The sequence below is a fragment of the Dasypus novemcinctus genome, chromosome 2 (assembly GCF_030445035.2).
Source record: "Dasypus novemcinctus isolate mDasNov1 chromosome 2, mDasNov1.1.hap2, whole genome shotgun sequence".
In the NCBI taxonomy this organism is placed as follows: Eukaryota; Metazoa; Chordata; class Mammalia; order Cingulata; family Dasypodidae; genus Dasypus; species Dasypus novemcinctus.
The window spans coordinates 93,639,998-93,660,715 of NC_080674.1; the positions used below are offsets into that span (position 1 = coordinate 93,639,998).

The 20,718-nt window shown below is 36.3% G+C and overlaps 1 protein-coding gene across 1 annotated transcript in view; it reads left to right on the plus strand.

Annotated features, from left to right (window-relative positions):
• The window catches only part of ADGRV1 (adhesion G protein-coupled receptor V1), a 685,020-nt gene that overhangs the window by 648,494 nt on the left and 15,808 nt on the right, over positions 1-20,718 (plus strand). The window contains exons 88-89 of the mRNA XM_058276109.1: positions 17,840-18,034; positions 20,225-20,402. Coding sequence (XP_058132092.1) covers positions 17,840-18,034; positions 20,225-20,402 — 373 coding nt within the window. The remainder of the gene's footprint in view (positions 1-17,839; positions 18,035-20,224; positions 20,403-20,718) is intronic.

The window sequence follows — 20,718 nt, forward strand, 5'->3', positions numbered from 1 at the left end:
CTGGCACATACAGAACTGCAGTGACATATAAACTACCTGTGCTCTTTCGTATGCTTGCTAGTTCTGATATCTTATACTTCTTGGAATCCCACTAACTTTGATTACCTATTACAACAAATGAATATTTTATCAGCCAGGAATCTCTAGTGAAATAGAACTAAGAGGATACATACACAAATTTATTTTAGGGAATTGGCTCACATGATTTCGGAGACTGGCAAATCCAAAGTCCGTTGGGGACAGGCTGGCAAACTGGAAGCAAGCAGGATTTGATGCTATAGTCTTAAATCAGAATCTCTTCTTCTCTGGGAAACTTAAGGATTTTTTCTTTAAGGCTTTCAACTGATTGGATGAGGCCCACCCATATTATGGAGAGTCATCTCCTTTACTTAAAGTCACTTGATTGTGGATATTAACCATATCTACAAAACACCTTCACAGCAACACCTAGGTTACTGTTTGATTAAGGAACTGAGTACTATAGCCTGGCTAGGTTGACACATAAAACTAATCATCATAAGTATGTTTATAATTCAGCACTTAATTTGTCAGGTTTTTATATAGAGGTTAACCCAATCATACCACTTAATAAAAGTATGTACATACTTTCAATTAGGCAATAACTGTTTGCAGCACCAAGAGTATGACCCTTTCCTAAAGTGGAGCTAACCTTAGAAAAATAAAAAATAAAATAAAATGCTCAATATGCCACTGACTTAAACCTCAAATACTGAGGATTTATTAAAATGAGAAAGACTCAGTTACTAATATTTCTGCCTATTTATTTCACACATATGTGCAAAATGTGTAGGGAAAAGGAAACACTATGTAAACTAGAGAGATAAGTGATTTACCAGAGGAAAAGTAGTTAAGCACAGATCAAGCTGTTTGCCCTATGTAACATATTTCAAAAGAATTTGGGGAAATGGGATATGGCTCAAGTTCTTGGGCACTTGCCTACCACATGGAAGTTCCCAAGTTCATTTCCAGTGCCTCCTAAAAAAGAAGACAAGCAGGCACAGAAAGCACACAACTAACAGACACAGAGGGCAAACAGTGAGCACAAACAATGGGGGTGAAGGGAGAGAAATAAATAAATAAAATAAATCTTTTAAAAATTAGAAAATAAAAAAAATATGTATATGGCCTGCTGCTTCCCTTTGTCCAGACTTTTGTTATCAATGGCAAATCATATAAAGGATCACAATCATCCTTTTGCCATCAGGTGAAATACACAAATTAACTATTTTTCACCAATTGCAGGTAAATAAAATGCTTGAAGTTAATTGTACAAACAGTTCCTCATACTAACCTATGTTTCCCTACTTTTTTAAGAATAAATTTTCAGAGAATATGAGGATTTCATTTCTTTGTTTTAAAATTCCCACATTTTAACTTGCTATAAAATTAACATTATAGACTAGAATAATTTTGTAAAATATGCATTCTCTTATAAAGGTGGTAAAATTTGAAATCAAAGTATAAATTATTCTCTGCATGAAAGATTTTTGAAACTATATAAATAGATAAAGGAAACCAAAATTTGGAGTTTGGCTCATAATTTTAGTAAATTTTACTTTTGAATGTAGCTATTGTCTCATATATTCAAATTAAAATTGTGTTCAAAATGGTAAAATGTGGCGTTCTTTTATGAATACTGCGAAGGGTTTAAACACATATACACACATATAAAGAAAAATAAAAACAGTTCAGCTTCTATTTATTTTTTTCTTCTAAGTTACCTCCCCATAAAAGTTTGTGATTATATACGCTCGTACCCTCGGTTACTTGGCATCTGAGTCACTGGAGTTGCTACTGAAAAACAAACAAACAACAACAAAAGCACAACCCAATTTAAGTCTTCCAAATTTCTGGGAAGATGTATGAAGGAAATATTTGGTACAAGACCCATTTCTTAGTTAAAAATGAGACCTTAAGGTATTGAAGCTGTTCATGCCTCTATATAAATGTCATCAAAGAGTCAGAACAGGTAGAGACTATATAAAGAGATACTGGTGTTTCTTGTCCTCATCTTCCTAGGCCTCAGGTAATACCAGCTTTTAAAAACTTATGCTTCTGTATTCACCAAGTGCAGTGAATGTCCCATGATGTTGAAGGAGGTTATTGTTATAGGAGGAGTGGGGTGAGGGGGGTGGGGAGGTATATGGGGACCTCATATTTTTTTAATGTAACATTAAAAATAAATAAATAAAGACAAAGAAATTGAAAAACTTATGCTTAGGGAAGCAGACTTGGCCCAATGGATAGGGCGTCCTTCTACCACATGGGAGGTCCAAGGTTCAAACCCCGGGCCTCCTTGACTCGTGTGGTGCTGGCCCATGCACAGTGCTGATGCACGCAAGGAGTGCCGTGCCATGCAGGGGTGTCCCCCACATAGGGGAGCCCCCCTCGCAAAGACTGTGTCCAGTAAGGAGAGCCACCCAGCGCGAAAGAAAGTGCAGCCTGCCTAGGAATGGCGCCGCACACACGGAAAGCTGACACAACAAGATGACGCAACAAAAAGAAACACAGATTCCCGGTGCTGCTGATAAGGATAGAAGAGGTCACAGAGGAACACACAGCGAATAGACTCAGAGAGCAGACAACTGGGGTGGGGGAGGGGAGACAAATAAATAAATCTTAAAAAAAAAAAAAAACTTATGCTTATTCTTAAACTCAGGATATGTTAATCCAAAACTTCCTATTTGCAGGACACTGTGTTGGGCCTCTGAAAGTGAAGAAGCCCAATTGCCTTCCTTCAAGAAATTTAAGAAGTAATGTAGGAAACCAACAAGAAAACTATCAGTTACAATAGAATGTAATAACTACTGTAAAATGATGTAGGTGTGGATTTCAGTTGCCAACCAAGTCTGGAGTGGCAGAGTGGTCAAAGAAGCATCTCAGAATCCCAGGGGAAGCTGATACTTAACTAATATGTGGAACTAGCCAGGCTAGGTGGGAAAGAATAGCAGAGGGCACACCAAGTACAAAGGGCACAGCTGAGAAAAAGCATGGCATATTTGAGGATAGAAAGTACCTGCTTCAGTGTGTTTGGAGGGTGGAGTGGTGACAGGTGAGGAGGGATTTATTAGCCAAGTTACAAAACTCTTGTCTCTACCCTAAAAGCCTTGAGGAACCTCTGAAGCATTGATCCCCATTTTAAAAAATGACTCCTAAAGAATAACCCATATCAGTGAAGAAAGAGCTATCAATGCCTTCAGGAGAATGGGTCAAGATTTGTGTTTAAGAATCACTCTTAAAGCAGAACAGCACCTTGGTTTGCGTTCTTCGCCAGTTCTAGGAAAGAAATGGTTCTTAAACCATGTGAAATATTTAACCACGAAAATCCTGCTTGGTCTTATAATGTTACATATTTATTCAAAGACAGCCTTGTGTCATGCTGCCTCAACTGTTAGGAAAGTAACATACAAAGATTTATATCAAACAGGTTAAGGACAAGACTATGTATACGTCCCTTTAGTGGTAAAAACAATACCACCTCATATTTATAAAGCAGGCTTATGGTTTACAAATATATATCTTTATTTTATTTGTGCTTCATAATTATCTGTTGAGTTCATTTGTATTGACATTCCCATTTTACAGATGGAAAAAAACGAGGTTCATAGAACTATATAGCTCAACATAAAAATATTTACCAAGTAGCAGGGCTGAGTTTCAGTCCAAAATATGACTTTAAATCCTGTTCTTTCCGAGAAAATGACTATAAGCCATGAAGAAAATTAGGTATAGGACTAGATTATAGCCCTTATTTACATTTTAAATTAAATTATCAGTCGCAAGAAATGAATCACTCCATTTCCTTAAAGAACAGAAAATAATGAAGTGTGTCCTTGGACTCCAAATATAAAATAACATAGTACTCATTTTGCTGATTTGTTTGTCTGTGTCAGTCAAAGGAAAAAGAAAGGAAAATGATTTGAGGTCATGGCAATTAAAAGAGGCACTACTAGAAATTCTATCCTTTGCTACTAGTATAATATATAAAAATAACAGTTCTGACAAAGTTGGCTGTGGAAAAAACACATGAAATTAAATCTGATTTTCACTTTGATGTCCATCACAAGAGGAGAAATACGTGCCCACATATGAAACGTATCCACTGTTGGTAAAGTGGAATTTTTCTGTCAAGGAAGAAGTTAGAGAGCAGGAGCCCACATCATAGCCAGCACTCTAGGCCATGGGGCTTGATTTCATACTTGTACCTCAGCTATGTAGCCCTGGTGTAAGCTCTTTGAAGCAGGTATCATATCTTTTATTTTTTTATTTTTTATTTTTTTAAAGATTTATTTAATCAGCCCCCCCCCCCCCCCAGTTGTCTGTTCTCTGTGTCTTTTTGCTGCATCTTGTTTCTTTGTCCGCTTCTGTTGTCGTCAGCGGCACGGGAAGTGTGGGCGGTGCCATTCCTGGGCAGGCTGCACTTCCTTTAGCGCTGGGCAGCTCTCCTTACGGCGCACTCCTTGCGTGTGGGGCTCCCCTACGCGGGGGACCCCTGTGTGGCACGGCACTCCTTGCGCACATCAGCACTGCACATGGGCCAGCAGCACACGGGTCAAGGAGACCCGGGGTTTGAACTGCGGACCTCCCATGTGGTAGACGGACGCCCTAACCACAGGGCCAAGTCCGTTTCCCTTTAAATCATTTTATGGGTAATAGATGCTCAAAATTTTTTTGAGAATAGTACATAGCATTATTTTGAAGGAAAACAAAATACTTGCAAGGGCATCACCAAATTTAAGGAAGGCCTGTCCCTGGGCTCATCTTCTGGTTTACTGATTTCCCCTTCTGAGGTTCAAGGAGCAGAGCAACTCCTGAGAGCTCCAATGGTTAGACCATGCAAGTGGGCATGAAATGCTCTGGAGACAGGCCCATGCCCATTCTGTCCATGGCCCATGTGGTGCCCACAGCCCACTACCCCAATAGACACTCAGCTGTTATTTATTAACTGAATGAATGAAGGGAAGGTGGTCAGGAAAGAATTCTAATTGCAGATGATCTCCATGTAAGAGGGCTGGCTGGCTTGAATCTAGATTTTCATGAGGATAATGTTGATAGCTCTGCTATCATCAAATAGGATAACTTCCACAACGTTCGGCCATTGGAGAGCAATTGCTAAATTGACCATATACTACATTGTCATTGAGCTTGAATGACAAGAGATGATGTTAAAAAAAATTCTGGGACAACATGCTAAACCAAGAATCCCAAGCCATTAGGACTGTCAAAAGCAAATCAGGATGTGAGGTAACTTTAGCTATTGCTCGACTCTAAATCCGGGCTTCAGTGTCCATACATAATTAATGGGTTGGGGAAAAAAGTCTCTAGAAATTGTAATTTTAAGAAAGTTCATATCCAAGATAGAGTGGTTCTTTCTGATGTTACCATTTGGTATAAATTTTGTTTTTTTACTTCTCTATCTTTTCTTTCTTTTTCTCCCTATGCTTTTTAAAATCTGAACAATGACCTTGGGTTGCTTTTAAATATTTGTTTTAAAAATTAAATTTCCATCGATTTTTAGAGTTTTGCTAGTAAATAAAGTATTCTATAGACTATCATCCCCAGAGAAATCCTGGAGTCCTTATTTCATTGATAAAAAAATTGAGACCAAAATGTATTAAATTAATTGTCTCTACTAAACAGCTGTTTAACCATCAGAAAAGAGTATTTCAAAATAACAGCAAATAATATTTGTGTTTGATTTTGTGTGTGTTTTTTATTAAAGAAGTTTCATATTTACAGGAAAATCATGCATAAAATATAGAGTTCCCATATACAACCCTATTAACATTTTGCATTAGTAGGATACATTTGTTAAAATTATTGAAAGAAAATTTTTATAATTATACTATTAACTAGGGTCCTTGGTTTACGCTAGGATTCATTGTTTGTGTTGTACACTCCTATTATTTTTGTGGTTTTGTTTTTTTAAACTTTTATCCTTGTAACATGAATTCCATCTAAAATCCCTCCTTTTAATTACATTTCAGGTATATAATTCACTGCTGTTAATTACATTCACAATGTTGTGCTATCATCACCACCATTCACTACCAAAATTTTTCCATCAACCCAAGTAGAAACTCTGTACATTTTAAGCATTAGCACCTTCTCCCCATCCCCAACTTTCACAACGGCCCATGGTAACCTGTATTCTAGTCTCTGCTGCTGTGAATTTTCTTATTCAAATTATGTCATATCAATGAGCTCATGCAGTATTTGTCCTTTTGTGTCCTGACATTTCACTTAACATGTTGTCTTCAAGGTTCATCAGTGTTATTGCATATATTAGAACTTCATACTTTTTTATGGCTGAATATTATTCCATGGTATGTATGTAACATTTTATTTATCCATTCATTAGTCGATGGGCACTGGGGTTGCTTTCATCCTTTGGCAATTGTGTATAGTGCCTATGTGAACATGCATGTGCAAATATCTGTTCAAGTCCCTGCTTTCAGTTCTTATGGGTATATACTAGAAGTGAGATCACTGGGTAATATGGTAATTCTATAATTAATTTTCAGAGGAGCTGCTAAACTGTCTTCCACAGCAGCTACACCATTTTATACTCCCACCAACAACGAATAAGTGTTCCTATTTTGATACATCCTCTCCAAGATTTGTTGTCATTTGAATCTAGCCAACCTTAGTGGATATGAAATGGTATCTCATAGTGGTTTCTCTAATGGCTAATGATATTGAGCATCTTTTCTTGTGACTTTGGCATTCCTTTAGAGAAATGTCTATTCAAGTATTTTACTCATTCTTTAATTGGCTTGCAGGTTTTTTTGTTGTTGAGTTGCAAGATTTCTTTATGTGTTTTAGATATTAAATGTTTATTGGATGTGTGTTTTCTGGTAACTGTTTAAGATCCCTTGTCTTTTTACTTTCATGATAAAGTCCTTTGAAGTTCAAAAGTTTTTAATTTTGATGATGTCCCCTTTATTTTTTCTTTTGTTGCTTATGCTTTGGTTGTAAAGTCTAAGAAACCATTTCCTAACACAAGGTCCCAAAGATAGTTCCCTATGTTTTCTTCTTGGAGTTTTAAGTTCCAGTTTTATATTTAGATCTACGATCTACTTTGAGTTGTTTTTTTAATATGGTATGAGGAAGGTGTCCACCTTCATCCTTTTGTATATGGTCATCCAGTTTTCCCACCACCATTTGTTGAAGAGACTGTTCTTTCCCAATTGAGTGCATTTGGTACCCTTGTTAAGTATCAGTTGGCCATAAATGTGAAGGTTGATTTCTGAACTATCAGTTTTATTCCATTGGTCTTTACATCTGTCCTTGTACAGTACTGTGCTGTTTTGATTACTGTGGCTTTGCACTAAGTTTTTTTGTTTTTTGGTTTTTTTTTTAAGATTTATTTATTTATTTAATTCCCCCCCTCCCCTGGTTGTCTGTTCTTGGTGTCTTTTTGCTGCGTCTTGTTTCTTTGTCCGCTTCTGTTGTCATCAGCGGCACGGGAAGTGTGGGCGGCGCCATTCCTGGGCAGGCTGCTCTTTCTTTTCACGCTGGGCGGCTTTCCTCACGGGCGCACTCCTTGCCCGCGGGGGACACCCTTGCGTGGCACGGCACTCCTTGCGCGCATCAGCACTGCGCATGGGCCAGCTCCACACGAATCAGGGAGGCCTGGGGTTTGAACCGTGGACCTCCCATGTGGTAGACGGACGCCCTAACCACTGGGCCAAAGTCCGTTTCCCTGCACTAAGTTTTAACACCAGGAAATGTAAGTCTTCCAACTTTGTTCTTTTTCAGGATGGCTTTGGCTGTTCAGAGCCCCTTACTCTGCAATATAAATCTGATGATTGGCTTTTCTATTTCCGTAAAGAAAACTGTTGGAATTTTGATTGGGATTGCATTGAATTTGTAAATCTCTTTGGGTGGAATTGGTGTCTCAATGATATTTACTCTTCTGATCCATGAATACAAGATAACTTTCCATTTATATAGGTCTTCTTTGATTTCTTTTAGCAATATTTTATAGTTTTCTGCATTTAGGGCCTTTATACCCTTGGTTAGATTTTTCCTATATATTTTATTCTTTTAGTTGTTATTGCAAATGGAATTTTTTTCTTGATTTCTTCTTCAAATTTTTCATTATTAGTGTATAGAAACACCACTCATTTTTGTGTGTTGATCTTGAACCCTGCCACTTAGCTGAATTCTATGAGCTTTGTTGTAGAGTTTTCAGGATTTTCTGTATATAGGATCATGTCATCTGAAAACAGGAAAAGTTTCACTTCTTCCTTTCCAATTTGGATGCCTTCTATTTCTTTCTCTTGCCTAATTGCTCTAGCTAGAACTTCCAGTACTATGTTGAATAACAGAGGTGACAGTGGGCATCCTTGTCTTGTTCCTCATCTTAAGGGAAAGCTTTCAGTGTTTTACCATTGAGTAGGATGTTAAGTGTGGGTTTTTCATATGTGCCCTTTGTCATGATGAAGAAATTTCCTTCTATTACTAGTTTCTATGTGTTTTTACCAAGAAGATATAATGTATTTTGTCAAATGCATCAACTGAGATTATTATGTGATTTTTCCCTTCATCTGTAAATTTGGTATATTACATTAATTGATTTTCTTATATTGAGCCACCCTTGCATACCTAGGATAAATCCCACTTAGTCTGGTGTACAATTTTTTTTTTGAGGAGGTACCAGGGATCAAACCCAGGATCTCACACATAGGAAGCAGGTGCTCAGCCACATGAGCTACATCTGCTCCTTGTACAATTCTTGTAATGTGCTGTTGGATTCAGTTTGCTGACATTTTATTAAGGATTTTTGCATTTATATTCATGAGGGGTATAGGTCCGTAATTTTCTTTTCTTTTGTTATATTTATCTGACTTTAGTATGAGGGTGATTTTCATCTCATAGGGAGTGTCTCCTCTTGAATTTTTTGGAAGAGTTTGGACAGGATTGATTTTAATTCTTCTTCACTAGTTATTGGTTTGTTGAAATCTTCTATTTCATCTTTAGTCAGCGTAGCTAGTTTGTGTGTTTCTAATAATTTGTCCATTTCATCTAGGTTATCTAATTTATTGTTGTGCAGTTGTTCACAGTGTCCTTATAGTCCTTTTTATTTCTGTGGGGTTGGTAGTAAGGTCCCACTTTTTCAATTCTGATTTTAATTATTTGTGTCCTTTCTCTCTTTTCCTTAGCCAATTTATCTAAAAACATATAGAATTTATTGATCTTCACAGAGAACCAAACTTTGGTTTTGTTGATTATTGATTTTTAAAATTTTTTCTATTTGATTTCTCTCTGTTGTAATCTTCGTTATTTCCTCCCTTCTGCTCACTTTGTGATTACTTTGCTCTTATTTTTCTAGATCTTCCAATTTTGAGTTTAGGTCTTGGATTGAGATCCTTCTTCTTTTTTAATACAGACATTTTGAGGTGTATATGTCCCTTTCAGCACTCCATTTGCTGCATCCCATAAGTTTTGGTGTATGTTTTCATTCTCATTCACTTTGAGATATTTCTTAATTTCCTTATGCTTTCTTTTTTTGATTTATTGGCTGTATAAAAGTACATTGTTAAATTTCCACCTACTTGTGAATTTCCTACTTCTCACTGTTTTTATTTCTAGCTTCATTCCCTTATGGATGGAGAAAACGCATGATATGATTTATATACACATATATACATATATGTATAATTAATTTATTGAGGCTTGTTTTGTGGCATAACATGTGGTCTATCCTGGAGAATGTTCCATGTGTACTAGACAAGACTGTGTATTCTGCTGCTGCTGGTGAAGTGTTCTATATATATCTGTTAGGTCTAGCTGCTTTAGAGTATCTTTCAAGTCTTTTCTTATTGTTCTTCTATCCATTCTTCTATCCATGTTTAAGTGGTGCATTGAAATCTATTACTAATGTAGAATTGTCTATTTCTCCCTTCAAATCTGTCAATATTCACTTCATATCTTTTGGAGGCTCTGCCATTAGTGCATGTGTGTGTATAATTGTCCTGTCTTTTTGTTGAATTGTCCCCTTATCAGTATATAATGACTTCTGTCTCTCAAACTGTTTTTGACTTATTTCTATTTTATCTGATGTTTGTATAGCTACCCAGCTTTCTTTTGGTTACTGCTTATATAGTGTGTGGGGTTTTTTATTGTGTGTGTGTTTTTTTTTTTCATCCTTTCACTTTCAGTCTACTTATGTCTCTGAATTTAAGGTGAATCTCTTGTAAACAACAGATGGTTGGGTTATACTTTTTTATCCATTTTTCCAATCTCTGTCTATTGAATGGAAAGTTTATTCCATTTACATTTAAAGTAACTACTGTTAATGCAGGACTTTCTTCTGCCATTTTGCTATTTTTTCTTTGTAGTCCTTTTGTGACCCTCAATTTTTCTGTTAATGCCTATTTCCAATTTATTTGTTCATTTGTATTATACCATCAGTCCTTTCTCTTTTCTTTCTGAAAATATTTTTCAGAGATTTTCTGTATGGCATGGGGTTAAAATTTAACATCCTAAATCTACCAGTCATATTTGATTTGATAACAACATATCTTCAATAATCTTTAAATGCACTGTTCCTGTGCCCCTCTGCCAAAACAACCTCTTATTTGTACTTTTTACAAATTACATATTTGTACAATAAATAATATTTGATGATATATATTCTGTTTCTTAATACTCAGAATTATTTAATTTCTCTTTCAATGCTATGTTATCTCCAGTCTTTAAATGCAGTTTCCAAAGATGTGTGATATTTCAAAGGACTCTTTATCTGCTGTGAGACTTCCCAGAATTTGTCAATTTTGCCAATCGCAGTGATAAACCTCTTTTCATAACATCAGTGCATGATTTATACCTGAAACAAAGCATAGTATGTTGGGTTACACGTTTCTATAAAAATATTCACAGACTCTTTCATTGTTTTGGAATTAATTCATATAAGAATATTTCTGAACAAGGTTATTTAGATCATCTTTGATATTTAATTAATCAAATTATAATTAAATGATTATTCTCTTAAAAGTTTAGTAGATTATTTTTTTCCTTTTAAAAGTAATGTAAAAAGTTTAAAAGTCCAGTAGAAATGTGTATTAGGATGGCTGCCAAGCTGCCTTCAGCAACTTGTAGGGCAGGAATAAGTAAGGGCTACAAAAGTTTGGCATCTCTAGAAGGGTTCTTGGTGTTAGAAACGACATAAAATTTACAGAAAGACATGCCTGTATTAGTATTGCAGCAGAGAGCATGGGAAATGTGCAGTGTGTGTTTAGTATCTTTCTTCTGAGGAACACCTGATACAATTTTTAGTTTGAAGGAGTTGAACCTTGTGCTATATAGCCTTTTGCTCTGAAATAAGAAAAACAATGAATGAAACAGATGGGGTAGGAACAATAAAACACTTCCATTCTATTTTAAAATATAGTTATCAAGCTGGATGATCTAATGTTATGAGAGATTATTCCTCTAACCTAAAAATACCTTTTGCTTAATGAGATTATATATTATATTATATTATATTATATTATATTATATTATATTATATTATATTATATTATACTATATTATACTATATTATATTATATTATATTATATTATATTATATTATATTATATTATATTATATTATATTATATTATATCAATTTCAGTTTATTCTCAGCACTCTTTGGTAGTTGTTTTTCCCAAAGATATTAATTATATCTGAAATAAACAAATGCCTCCTTTCAGTCCTTCTTCTCCTTGATGTCTGTTTTTTGACAATGTGTGGACCACCTCGTTCTTCTGGAACAAAATCTTCTCTTGGCTCCCCTGATACAGTCTTCTTATCTGACCCTCCTTAGTAGTCAGTTGTTCCTCGTTTACTTCACTGGTTCTTCTTCCTGTTCAAGTTCCCCAACTGTACAGAGTCTTTCTTTTAAAAAATCACACACGCATATGGCTTCAGCTTTTTACCACAAACAGCTATTTTCTACAGTATCTCTAGCCCTTCCTTCTCTCCTGATCCCCAGTCTAGTACTTAAAATATATGTTTTCACTTCAAAATGTATGAGATTCAATTTAGCTTCCCACAGAAAAGTGCCCTTCTCTCTTATTTTTATTGGCACTTGGTTGTCTAGTTTTCCCTTACCATCATCATAAGCACTATATTTTGGTCATCTTCCATTGTATAAATAATTAAGCTTAATCCATACAGTGGTTAACTGAGCTATCTGAATACTAAATGTTGGAAGCATTGTTTTCAAAAGGCAATTTAAAGGATGCTGAAGAAAGACCATTTTTAGAAGTATTTACAGTTATAATAAGATTTAAATAATTGCAGTAGAATTTAGTATTTTTGTATAATTTCAACTTTTTCTCATTCAAAGCTCATTCCAGCTATATTCTTTTCTTCATTTTTCATTAGAATATTTTTTAAAAATTATTCTTAGATTCCAAACCTGATCTACATTTTTTAGTTCCATCTCAGTACTGTTATGACCACCTTCTGTCTTCCATATCCTTAAGTCCTAGTCCTAATTCGATTTGTACTTCTGAAAATTTTGTAATCTAGGAACTCTCAAAGGTAGTGGTATAGAAGAATAAGGGGTTTGAAATCTTGTCACTTTACAAAAATGAATGTGCAGTTCCTTCTATCTAATCAGAAGTAGTTGTTTCCTGATAAGTAAGTGTCAGCACTGATTAATTCTCCATGCTTTGAAATGTAACAGAAGCATGAAGAACCTTAAAAATCTCAGAGATGAAGCACTATAGAACAAGACCCAAAAGGAAAGGCTGAACAAATGGGGATCTCATCTGGAGATGAATTTGCTGAAGCATGACTTAATAATTGTCTTCTTATCTTTTGATATATGAGTATTTATCAGAAAGAGAGCTCTGACCCAGAGTTTCCTCTGTCTAAAAGTAACACACACTAACTATTACTTTAAAAATGGAAAATAAAAAATAACAAGTGTTGACAAAGATACAGAGAAATAGGAACCTTAGTAAACTATTGATGGGAGTGCAAAATGGTGGAGCTCCTGTCGAAAATAGTTTGACAGTTCCTCAGAAAGTGATATATAGAATTACTTTATAACTGGATAATCCCAATTCTAGGTATATACCCCAAAAAATTGAAAGCAGGGACTCAAACAGATATTTGTATACCACTGTTCATAGAAGCATTATTCACAATAGCCAAAGGTAGAAGCAACCCAAGTGTCCATCAACAGATGAACGGATAAATAAAATGTGGTGTACATACAAGGGTATATTATTCAGCCATCTAAAGGAATGAAGGCCTGCCTCAATGAAAATAGTGGCTTCAGGACTCCATCCCCCAACGAAAACTTTGAACAACCATCAAGAACTGACAGAAATATCTTTCTCAAAGCTGCAGAAAAGTTAAAGAATTTACAGTAGCAGGGTGAGCAACGAATCAGCAAAAATGCATTTTAAAAGTGGTAGGACTTCATGGTGCCCTGGTTGGCCTCTCCTCCACCCCTCACTGGCTCTGCATAGAGCTGTCCCATATTCTCAGTGTGGGTCCCTGGTCCCAATTCCAGAGAGAGCAGAGTAACTGTTTCCTAGGAAAAGGGGGAACATTCAAATCCATGTAAAGAGGAAGGGGAAAGGGACCACAAGTGCATTGCCAAGACAAGATGCAGTTGCAGAAAGATTCAGGAAGGTCCACATGCTTTGGCCTGGAGCTGTTCTCTAAACTCATTGTATGGATAAACTCCTAAGGAGAACACTCACAGGCCAATCAACAAAGACTGGCAAACGTATGTTCTCTCTCTCTCTCTCTCTTTCTTTGGTTATCCCCTGGCATGCAAGGAAAGTCCTGTCTAACACTAGCTGGATGGCTGGATGGCTGGTGCAAGCTTAAGGAACAGCTGCCTCAGAGGCTAAATTACAGCAGTAGCATCTCTAAAATAGCAGAATGTCCAGGTTTCAACAAAAGATTTTAAAACATGCAAAGAAACAAGAAGTGATGGCCTAAGCAAAGGAGAGAATTAAAACATTAGAAACCATCTGTTAGGAGGACCAGACCTAATATATACCAGAAAACAGTTTTTTAAAAATATTTCTAAATATTCTCAAAGAGCTAAAGGAAAACATAGACAACTAAAGGATATCAGGAACAAAGAGACTATTGATAGATTGAAATTATGAAAAGGGTCCAAACAGAGCCGAAAACCATAGTAATCAGTAATAGAAATTAAAAATTCCCTAGAGGGGTCCAATATCAGACTGGAGCTGACAGAAGAACAAATCTATGAACTTGAAGATAAGACAATTGAAATTATTCAGTCTGAAGAGCAGAAAGAAAAAACAGTGAAGAAAAGTACATTAGGGAAGTGGACTTGGCCCAGTGGTTAGGGCGTTCGTCTACCACATGAGAGGTCTGTGGTTCAAACCCCAGGCCTCCTTGACCCATGAGGAGCTGGCCCATGTGCAGTGCTGATGCGTCCAAGGAGTGCCATGCCACACAGGGGTGTCCCCCACATAGGGGAGCCCCACGCACAAGGAGTGTGCCCCATAAGGAGAGCTGCCCAGCGTGAAAGAAAGTGCAGCCTGCCCAGGAATGGCACCGCACACACGAAGAGTTGACACAACAAGATGATGCAACAAAAATAAACACAGATTCCCATGCCACTGACAACAAGAGAAGCGGACAAAGAAGAACACACAGCAAATAGACACAGAGAACAGACAACTGGGGCGGGGGGGAAGGGAAGAGAAATAAATAAAATAAATCTCTAAAAAAGAAAAGAAAAGTACATTAGTGGGAAGCTGATGTGACTCAAGCAATTGAGCTCCTGCCTAACACAGGAGCTCCCTGGTTCGGTTCCTGGTGTCTCCTAAAGAAGAGAGTAAGCTGATGCAATGGGCAGGCATGGTAAGCTGAAGCAACAAGAAAAACACAATGAGAGACACAACGAAGCACAGAACGGAAGTGGCTCAAATGATTAGGCGCCTCTCTCCCCTTACAGAGGTCCTGGATTCAGTTCCCAGTGCTTCCTAAAGAAACAAGGAAGATGTACAGATATGGTAAGTGCAAATAGTGTGTGTGGAGGGGACATAAATAAATAAAATAAATCTTAAAAAAAAAATTGCAGTAATAATTTACCAGGGGGAGGGAGTTGTAAGGGTGTGAAGAATGGGGAGTTCATGCTTAATGGGTACAGAGTTTTTGTTTGGAGTAATGGAAGGGTTCTGGTAATGGATAGTGGTATTGGTAACATAATATTGTGAATAAGTTAATATCAATAAATTATATACTTGAAAATGGTAAATTTTTATGTTGTCTATTTGTTACCATAATAAAAACTAGAAAATAAAGAAATATATATTTGACCTTATTCAGCATAATCAATATGGATACATTCTAACTAAAGACCTTTGAAAGCATTTTTCATGATTGTGGTAGGAGAACCAACAATAATCAAAACAGTAATGCATGGAAGGTAGGAAGGAATTCTCTTCTCTGTGAGCCCTCACTAGGGGAAAAATAGGAAAAACTGATGGATTATATGTCTCCTACTTCTAAAGTAGTTAATCTATTATGTTGCAGAACATTGTATTGTGAGCAACTTAAAAAGATAGCAGCCAAATGGTTTATCCTTGCATTTCAATGCCTAGTTGGGCATACAGTGGGTGTTCCACAGTATCTTGTTGAAAATTAGAGATTCTGGATTCTCTTTTAAAGTTCTTTTACAGACTAGCATAAAAAGGAGAGCCTGAGATTTAACACGCAGTATTGGACTAGGGACTTGTTATTACTCTGAGGTCAGAAACCTCCACAGCTGAGTACTTTGGATAATGAAGGTCCTTTTTCTATATTTGCCCAACTTGATCTGGGCACAGGCAAATGTCATTCAATCTGCATTTAAACATTCTTTTCTTTCCATTTGAGGGTGATTATGTTTCCTGGGGCACATCTAAAAGATTCAGAGTATTTACTGTATATCTCTATACTTTTAAGAAAAAAACATGCAGTTTTCAGATGCAAGTTATTTTCAGCAGGCGGTTCCTTTCCTGACTCACCAAAGGCTAGATATAAAAACAAACGAGAGAATGTACTGTTTCAACAAATAGGTCCTTAGAGATGAATTTCAATGCATGGTTATTGTTTCCTCATCTAGCTTTTATCATATTGCTTCACAACCCTTAGAGAAATGATGAAATAAATCAGTGACATTCACACAATTTTTAAGGCAGACAGTTTTATTTTTTTCCTGTCATTGTCTTTTGCTATGGCCAGTGTAACTAAGTCATGCCCGTGTGAAATATTAGTTGTACAAGAAAACTTTTAAAAGTGTGTTTTCAGGAAAATTTGTTTCTGCTAATGGTCACACTGTCATCTACAGGTGAAACTAATTATATTACTCTGTATCATTTAGAATATCAATGTTGTTTCCAAAAAAACCACAAAACCCTAATTCAAAAGGAAACAATTCTGTTACCAATTTTATATCATAGCTAGAACACTTTCATTTTAAAATATTTTAACCATTGACCAAATGACTTTTAAAAATATTTGTTGATTATTTAGACTATCTGGCAACCTGATAAGGGGTCGTTCCAGTACTAAGGGGAGAAAGGCCTAATTTATGACTGTATTCCAGAGAGCACAGAGATCAGATGCTAGCATGCACATCATGGAGACTGTCCTTCAATTTCATTTTATATTAAAGTTGCTTATAATTCTTAAACCCCATTTTTTAATAGACTTTTGACTATTTATACCGACAGTTCTAAGTTTCAGACCCACAAGCATTTTATTGCTTCTATACTTCTAGAAATATTAGGACTTATGGGGAAACACAAAGTTCACAAAATGAAGATACTTGTGTTTTCTGAAAAAATCTTCACATTAACTCTTTTTCTTTAGTAAACTGTGTCTTGCTTTTATTTTAGTGGATTAATTTAAGTATTTTAGTAACTAAGGGGATTATTTGTTTCTAAAACTTAAACACCAGGAATAATAGACACAAAGGGCACAATTTAACGTATTTTATTGACTGAATGTAAAGGTCAAAATTACCAAGCTTTATAGAAGCACTATTAGAAGTATACAGTAGATCCCTTGTAGAAATCATGAAAGAAAGCCAGTGTAGGCAGTGTCGGGAACACAAATACAAAATTTGACTTGCTGTATGTGACACGGAAGCAGAGCAATTGTCAACATGTTGCAAAAGAATTTAAAGGGACAGCAGGGCTTTAAGAAGGCACAGGATAGTTTTGTTTTTCTTATGTAGCACTTAACTGAGAAGCAAGGCATGCTAAGTATTACACAATCCCAGGATTCCTCAAAATCCCTACACAGTGATTCTATTTCTAAATGATATAAGTAGGTAGAATATATAAATGAAATCAGGAGGCTTGGTTATTGCTGTCGTTCCTGAAATTTACTACTGGACTGAAGTAAAAGCTAAAGTGGGCTTCAACTACTTTGCTAACAAAAAATGAGAACAATTGAGATAGATGGAAAAAGAGTGTAATTTTTTTGGAGAGCAAGAGGTTTGCTTTTTAAAACAAATCTATCCCCTAATTGGATATACTTCTGCATTTCAGTCTTCATGTAATATTTGGACTAGATGGCAGTTACTTAGGTTTCAACCAAGAAAAAAAAAGATTTGTTAGTGAGAGAGCAATTTTCCTAAATGATAATTGATTAACTGTTTTTATTGCATCCTGAAATGTACAGTGGCTTCTTGCTAGTCTCTTAGCATATAATGCTCAGCTTTGGGTAAAATTTGGAGACACTTGCAGAGAATCAGCTGTGCTGATTTTTCTGTTTATTCTTCAGCCATTCTAGCTAGACTTCATTTGACCTGTTGCCATTCTTTTCTTTTGCAGGGACTTTACGTTTTTGTGGTTTATTTCATTCTACACAACCAGGTGTGCTGCCCCATGAAGGCCAGCTACACAGTGGAAGTGAATGGCGGGCACCCGGGGCCCAGCACTGCCTTCTTCACGCCCGGGAGTGGAATGCCTCCTGCCGGAGGGGAAATCAGCAAGTCCACCCAGAATCTTATCGGTGCTATGGAGGAGGTGCCTGGCCTTAGCTCCTCTCTCTCTCTCTCTCACATACACACACACATGCACACACACACGTGCACACACACACGTGCACACACATATTGACATCCTATCTGTCTCAAAAGGGTACAAGATAAAAGAAACTAGATGAACTTTAAATCCTTCCGTACTCTGAGATACTCTGATGTGGTATTTGATTTGCTTACCGTGATACCACGCCTAATTCTTCTTTCTTCTCCGCCCTGCTCACTATGTGGTCTAACAGTTGGGAAATACAAAAAAGTACCTTTGTAACTCTCTTCCTTTACACATTCGAATACACTACTTCAATCTCAGCAAAGAGTGAAAAAAAAAAAAAAAAACACCAAAACTCCTTTTAATTTAAATGCCAGGAAATATTTCAGAACAAAAGCTCAGAAGAGTACTTCGGCAATACTAGGAGAAAATCCAGCCAGGATTTCCTCTGTAAAATCTACTTTTCATTGCTCTCTGCATTCTGTCCATATCATTTTGATTTGTGTGTTTAAGTAACCTTGCCAGTAGCCAGTCAGTAAGGCTGCGCATAGCACTGGGACCACTCTTCATATTTTAAAATGTGCCTGAAGATATTTGGGTGGGAACAGTTGGTAATATAAATCCCTGACAATTTCTGCAGTGCCTGAGATTTGCTTGGCTACCATAACACATAGCTCAAAGAGTCTTTTCTGTATTAAGGAGCTAAGGGCAATATTTGTGTTTGTATACTGAAAAAGGCAGCAAATCAATGAACGTTTATCTGAGAAGGAAATAGTTTATAGATAGGTAATAGATAGAACATGGATAGGTAGATGATAAGCATTATAGATAGATGCAGATACTTGCCCATAGGGAGATTAGTTTTATCCTCCAAAGCAATGTAGCAAGTAATCGTGTATGTGCCAGGTTGATATTAAGTGATCACAAATTAAGTGCAGTATTTAAATATCAGGATGTCTTTAGCAACTGAATTATTTTAACATTGCAATTGGTACCCACAGAGATGCAGATATTTTTAAAAGCAGCAACCCAGGAGTGAAACTTAAAAAATATTTTTGTCTTTTTGAATGTTTTTCTAATCTAGCAATGTCTAGATCTGAACTGTCCAATACAATAACCATTCATCACATGTGGCTATTTAAACTTAAATTAATTAAAATTTAATAAATTTATAAGCTCATTTCCCCAATCATACTGGCCACATGTCCCTCAATAGCACATGTCTCCAGTAGCTGTCTACTGGAAAGCACAGTTATAAAATATTTGTATCATTGCAGAAAGTTCAAATGGACAGTGCTGGTTTAGATACTCAACTTCTTACTGAAATTTTTCAAGTTATCCTCTCCTCTCAAGTTTATTTTTAAAGACCACCAGTCACTTTTCTCAATATGAGGTGTCCCCACAATCTCTCAGAAAACCTTATATTGGGAGAGCACAGCTGTGACAGTGTTTCCTGGGTCCAAGCCACTGCTTCAGCATTCATTCTGGGTGTTGCACAATGGCATAGCCCAACATGTGCTCTACATTCCTCAGAGGCTTAGAATTGGCTTTGATCCAGCTGCCAATGAGGGACTGTCAGAAATTCTGAAAAGCTGTGCATAGGAGGAAAGGATAGGAAAGGAAGGATTAGGGGTCAGTATCAGTAACCTAGAAGGAAATGAATGCATTTTATCATTTCAGGAAAAAAAATATTTTTAATCACTTAATTAAAAATGGGGAAATGTTGTTATGAAACAACTCTTTTTTTTTTTTTTCAATTCATTGTGTCCTTACAGATCTTTACTATATTTTAAATCCTATGTTGTATATTTGACTAAGGATTAGGAAAGTTCCTTCACCAGTTCTTCTGTATTTTTAGAGTTTTTGATTAAAAATCATATAAGAAATAATTAATTGGGTTAGTAAAAACAAAACAGGAGTTTTCTTTTCCACACAAGACAGTACAGAAATCTCCAAGTAATCCTAATAGGGAAATTGTTTAAATCACTAGATTAGATTGTCTCATGAAAAGACATTACTGTATAAGAAACACATGAAATTAAAGGTCTTGATTTTAAGTAGTTCAACAGCCTTTATTCCAAGTTTTTGTAAAGAGTTGCAGAGATAAATTGTTAATATCGTTTTCAAAGTGAATATTTATGCATTCCTATTACGGTTTCTTCACCTCCCCTCCCCCTACCTAAAAAGGTGCCACCTGACTGGGAGAGAGCATCCTTCCAACAAGCCGGTCAGGCCAGTCCTGATTTGAAGCCAAGTCCACAAAATGGCGCCACATTCCCTTCATCTGGAGGATATGGGCCAGGGTCACTGATAGCTGATGAGGAATCCCAGGAGTTTGATGACTTGATATTTGCCTTAAAGACTGGTATGTATAAACTCGCAAACCTCATTAGAGGTAAGCACTCTTGTTGTGCTACAAGTTATACCTTTCCCCATGAAGTCCCAAAAGAGGTACAATTTAGTCATGCTTATTAGCACATCCTGATTCTCATGACCCATTCCTAATCCCAGCCAAATTCTAGGATATTTTGTTCTTGGCACCAAATAAAACAAGACCTAAAAATAATTTATAATCTTTATTAAGAAAAATGCATACTCTATTCTAAATGTAAATATCTCTGTCCTGACCTTTTGCTAGGGCCCCCAGATACTATTGAGAAAAATTCAGTATGAGATAATCT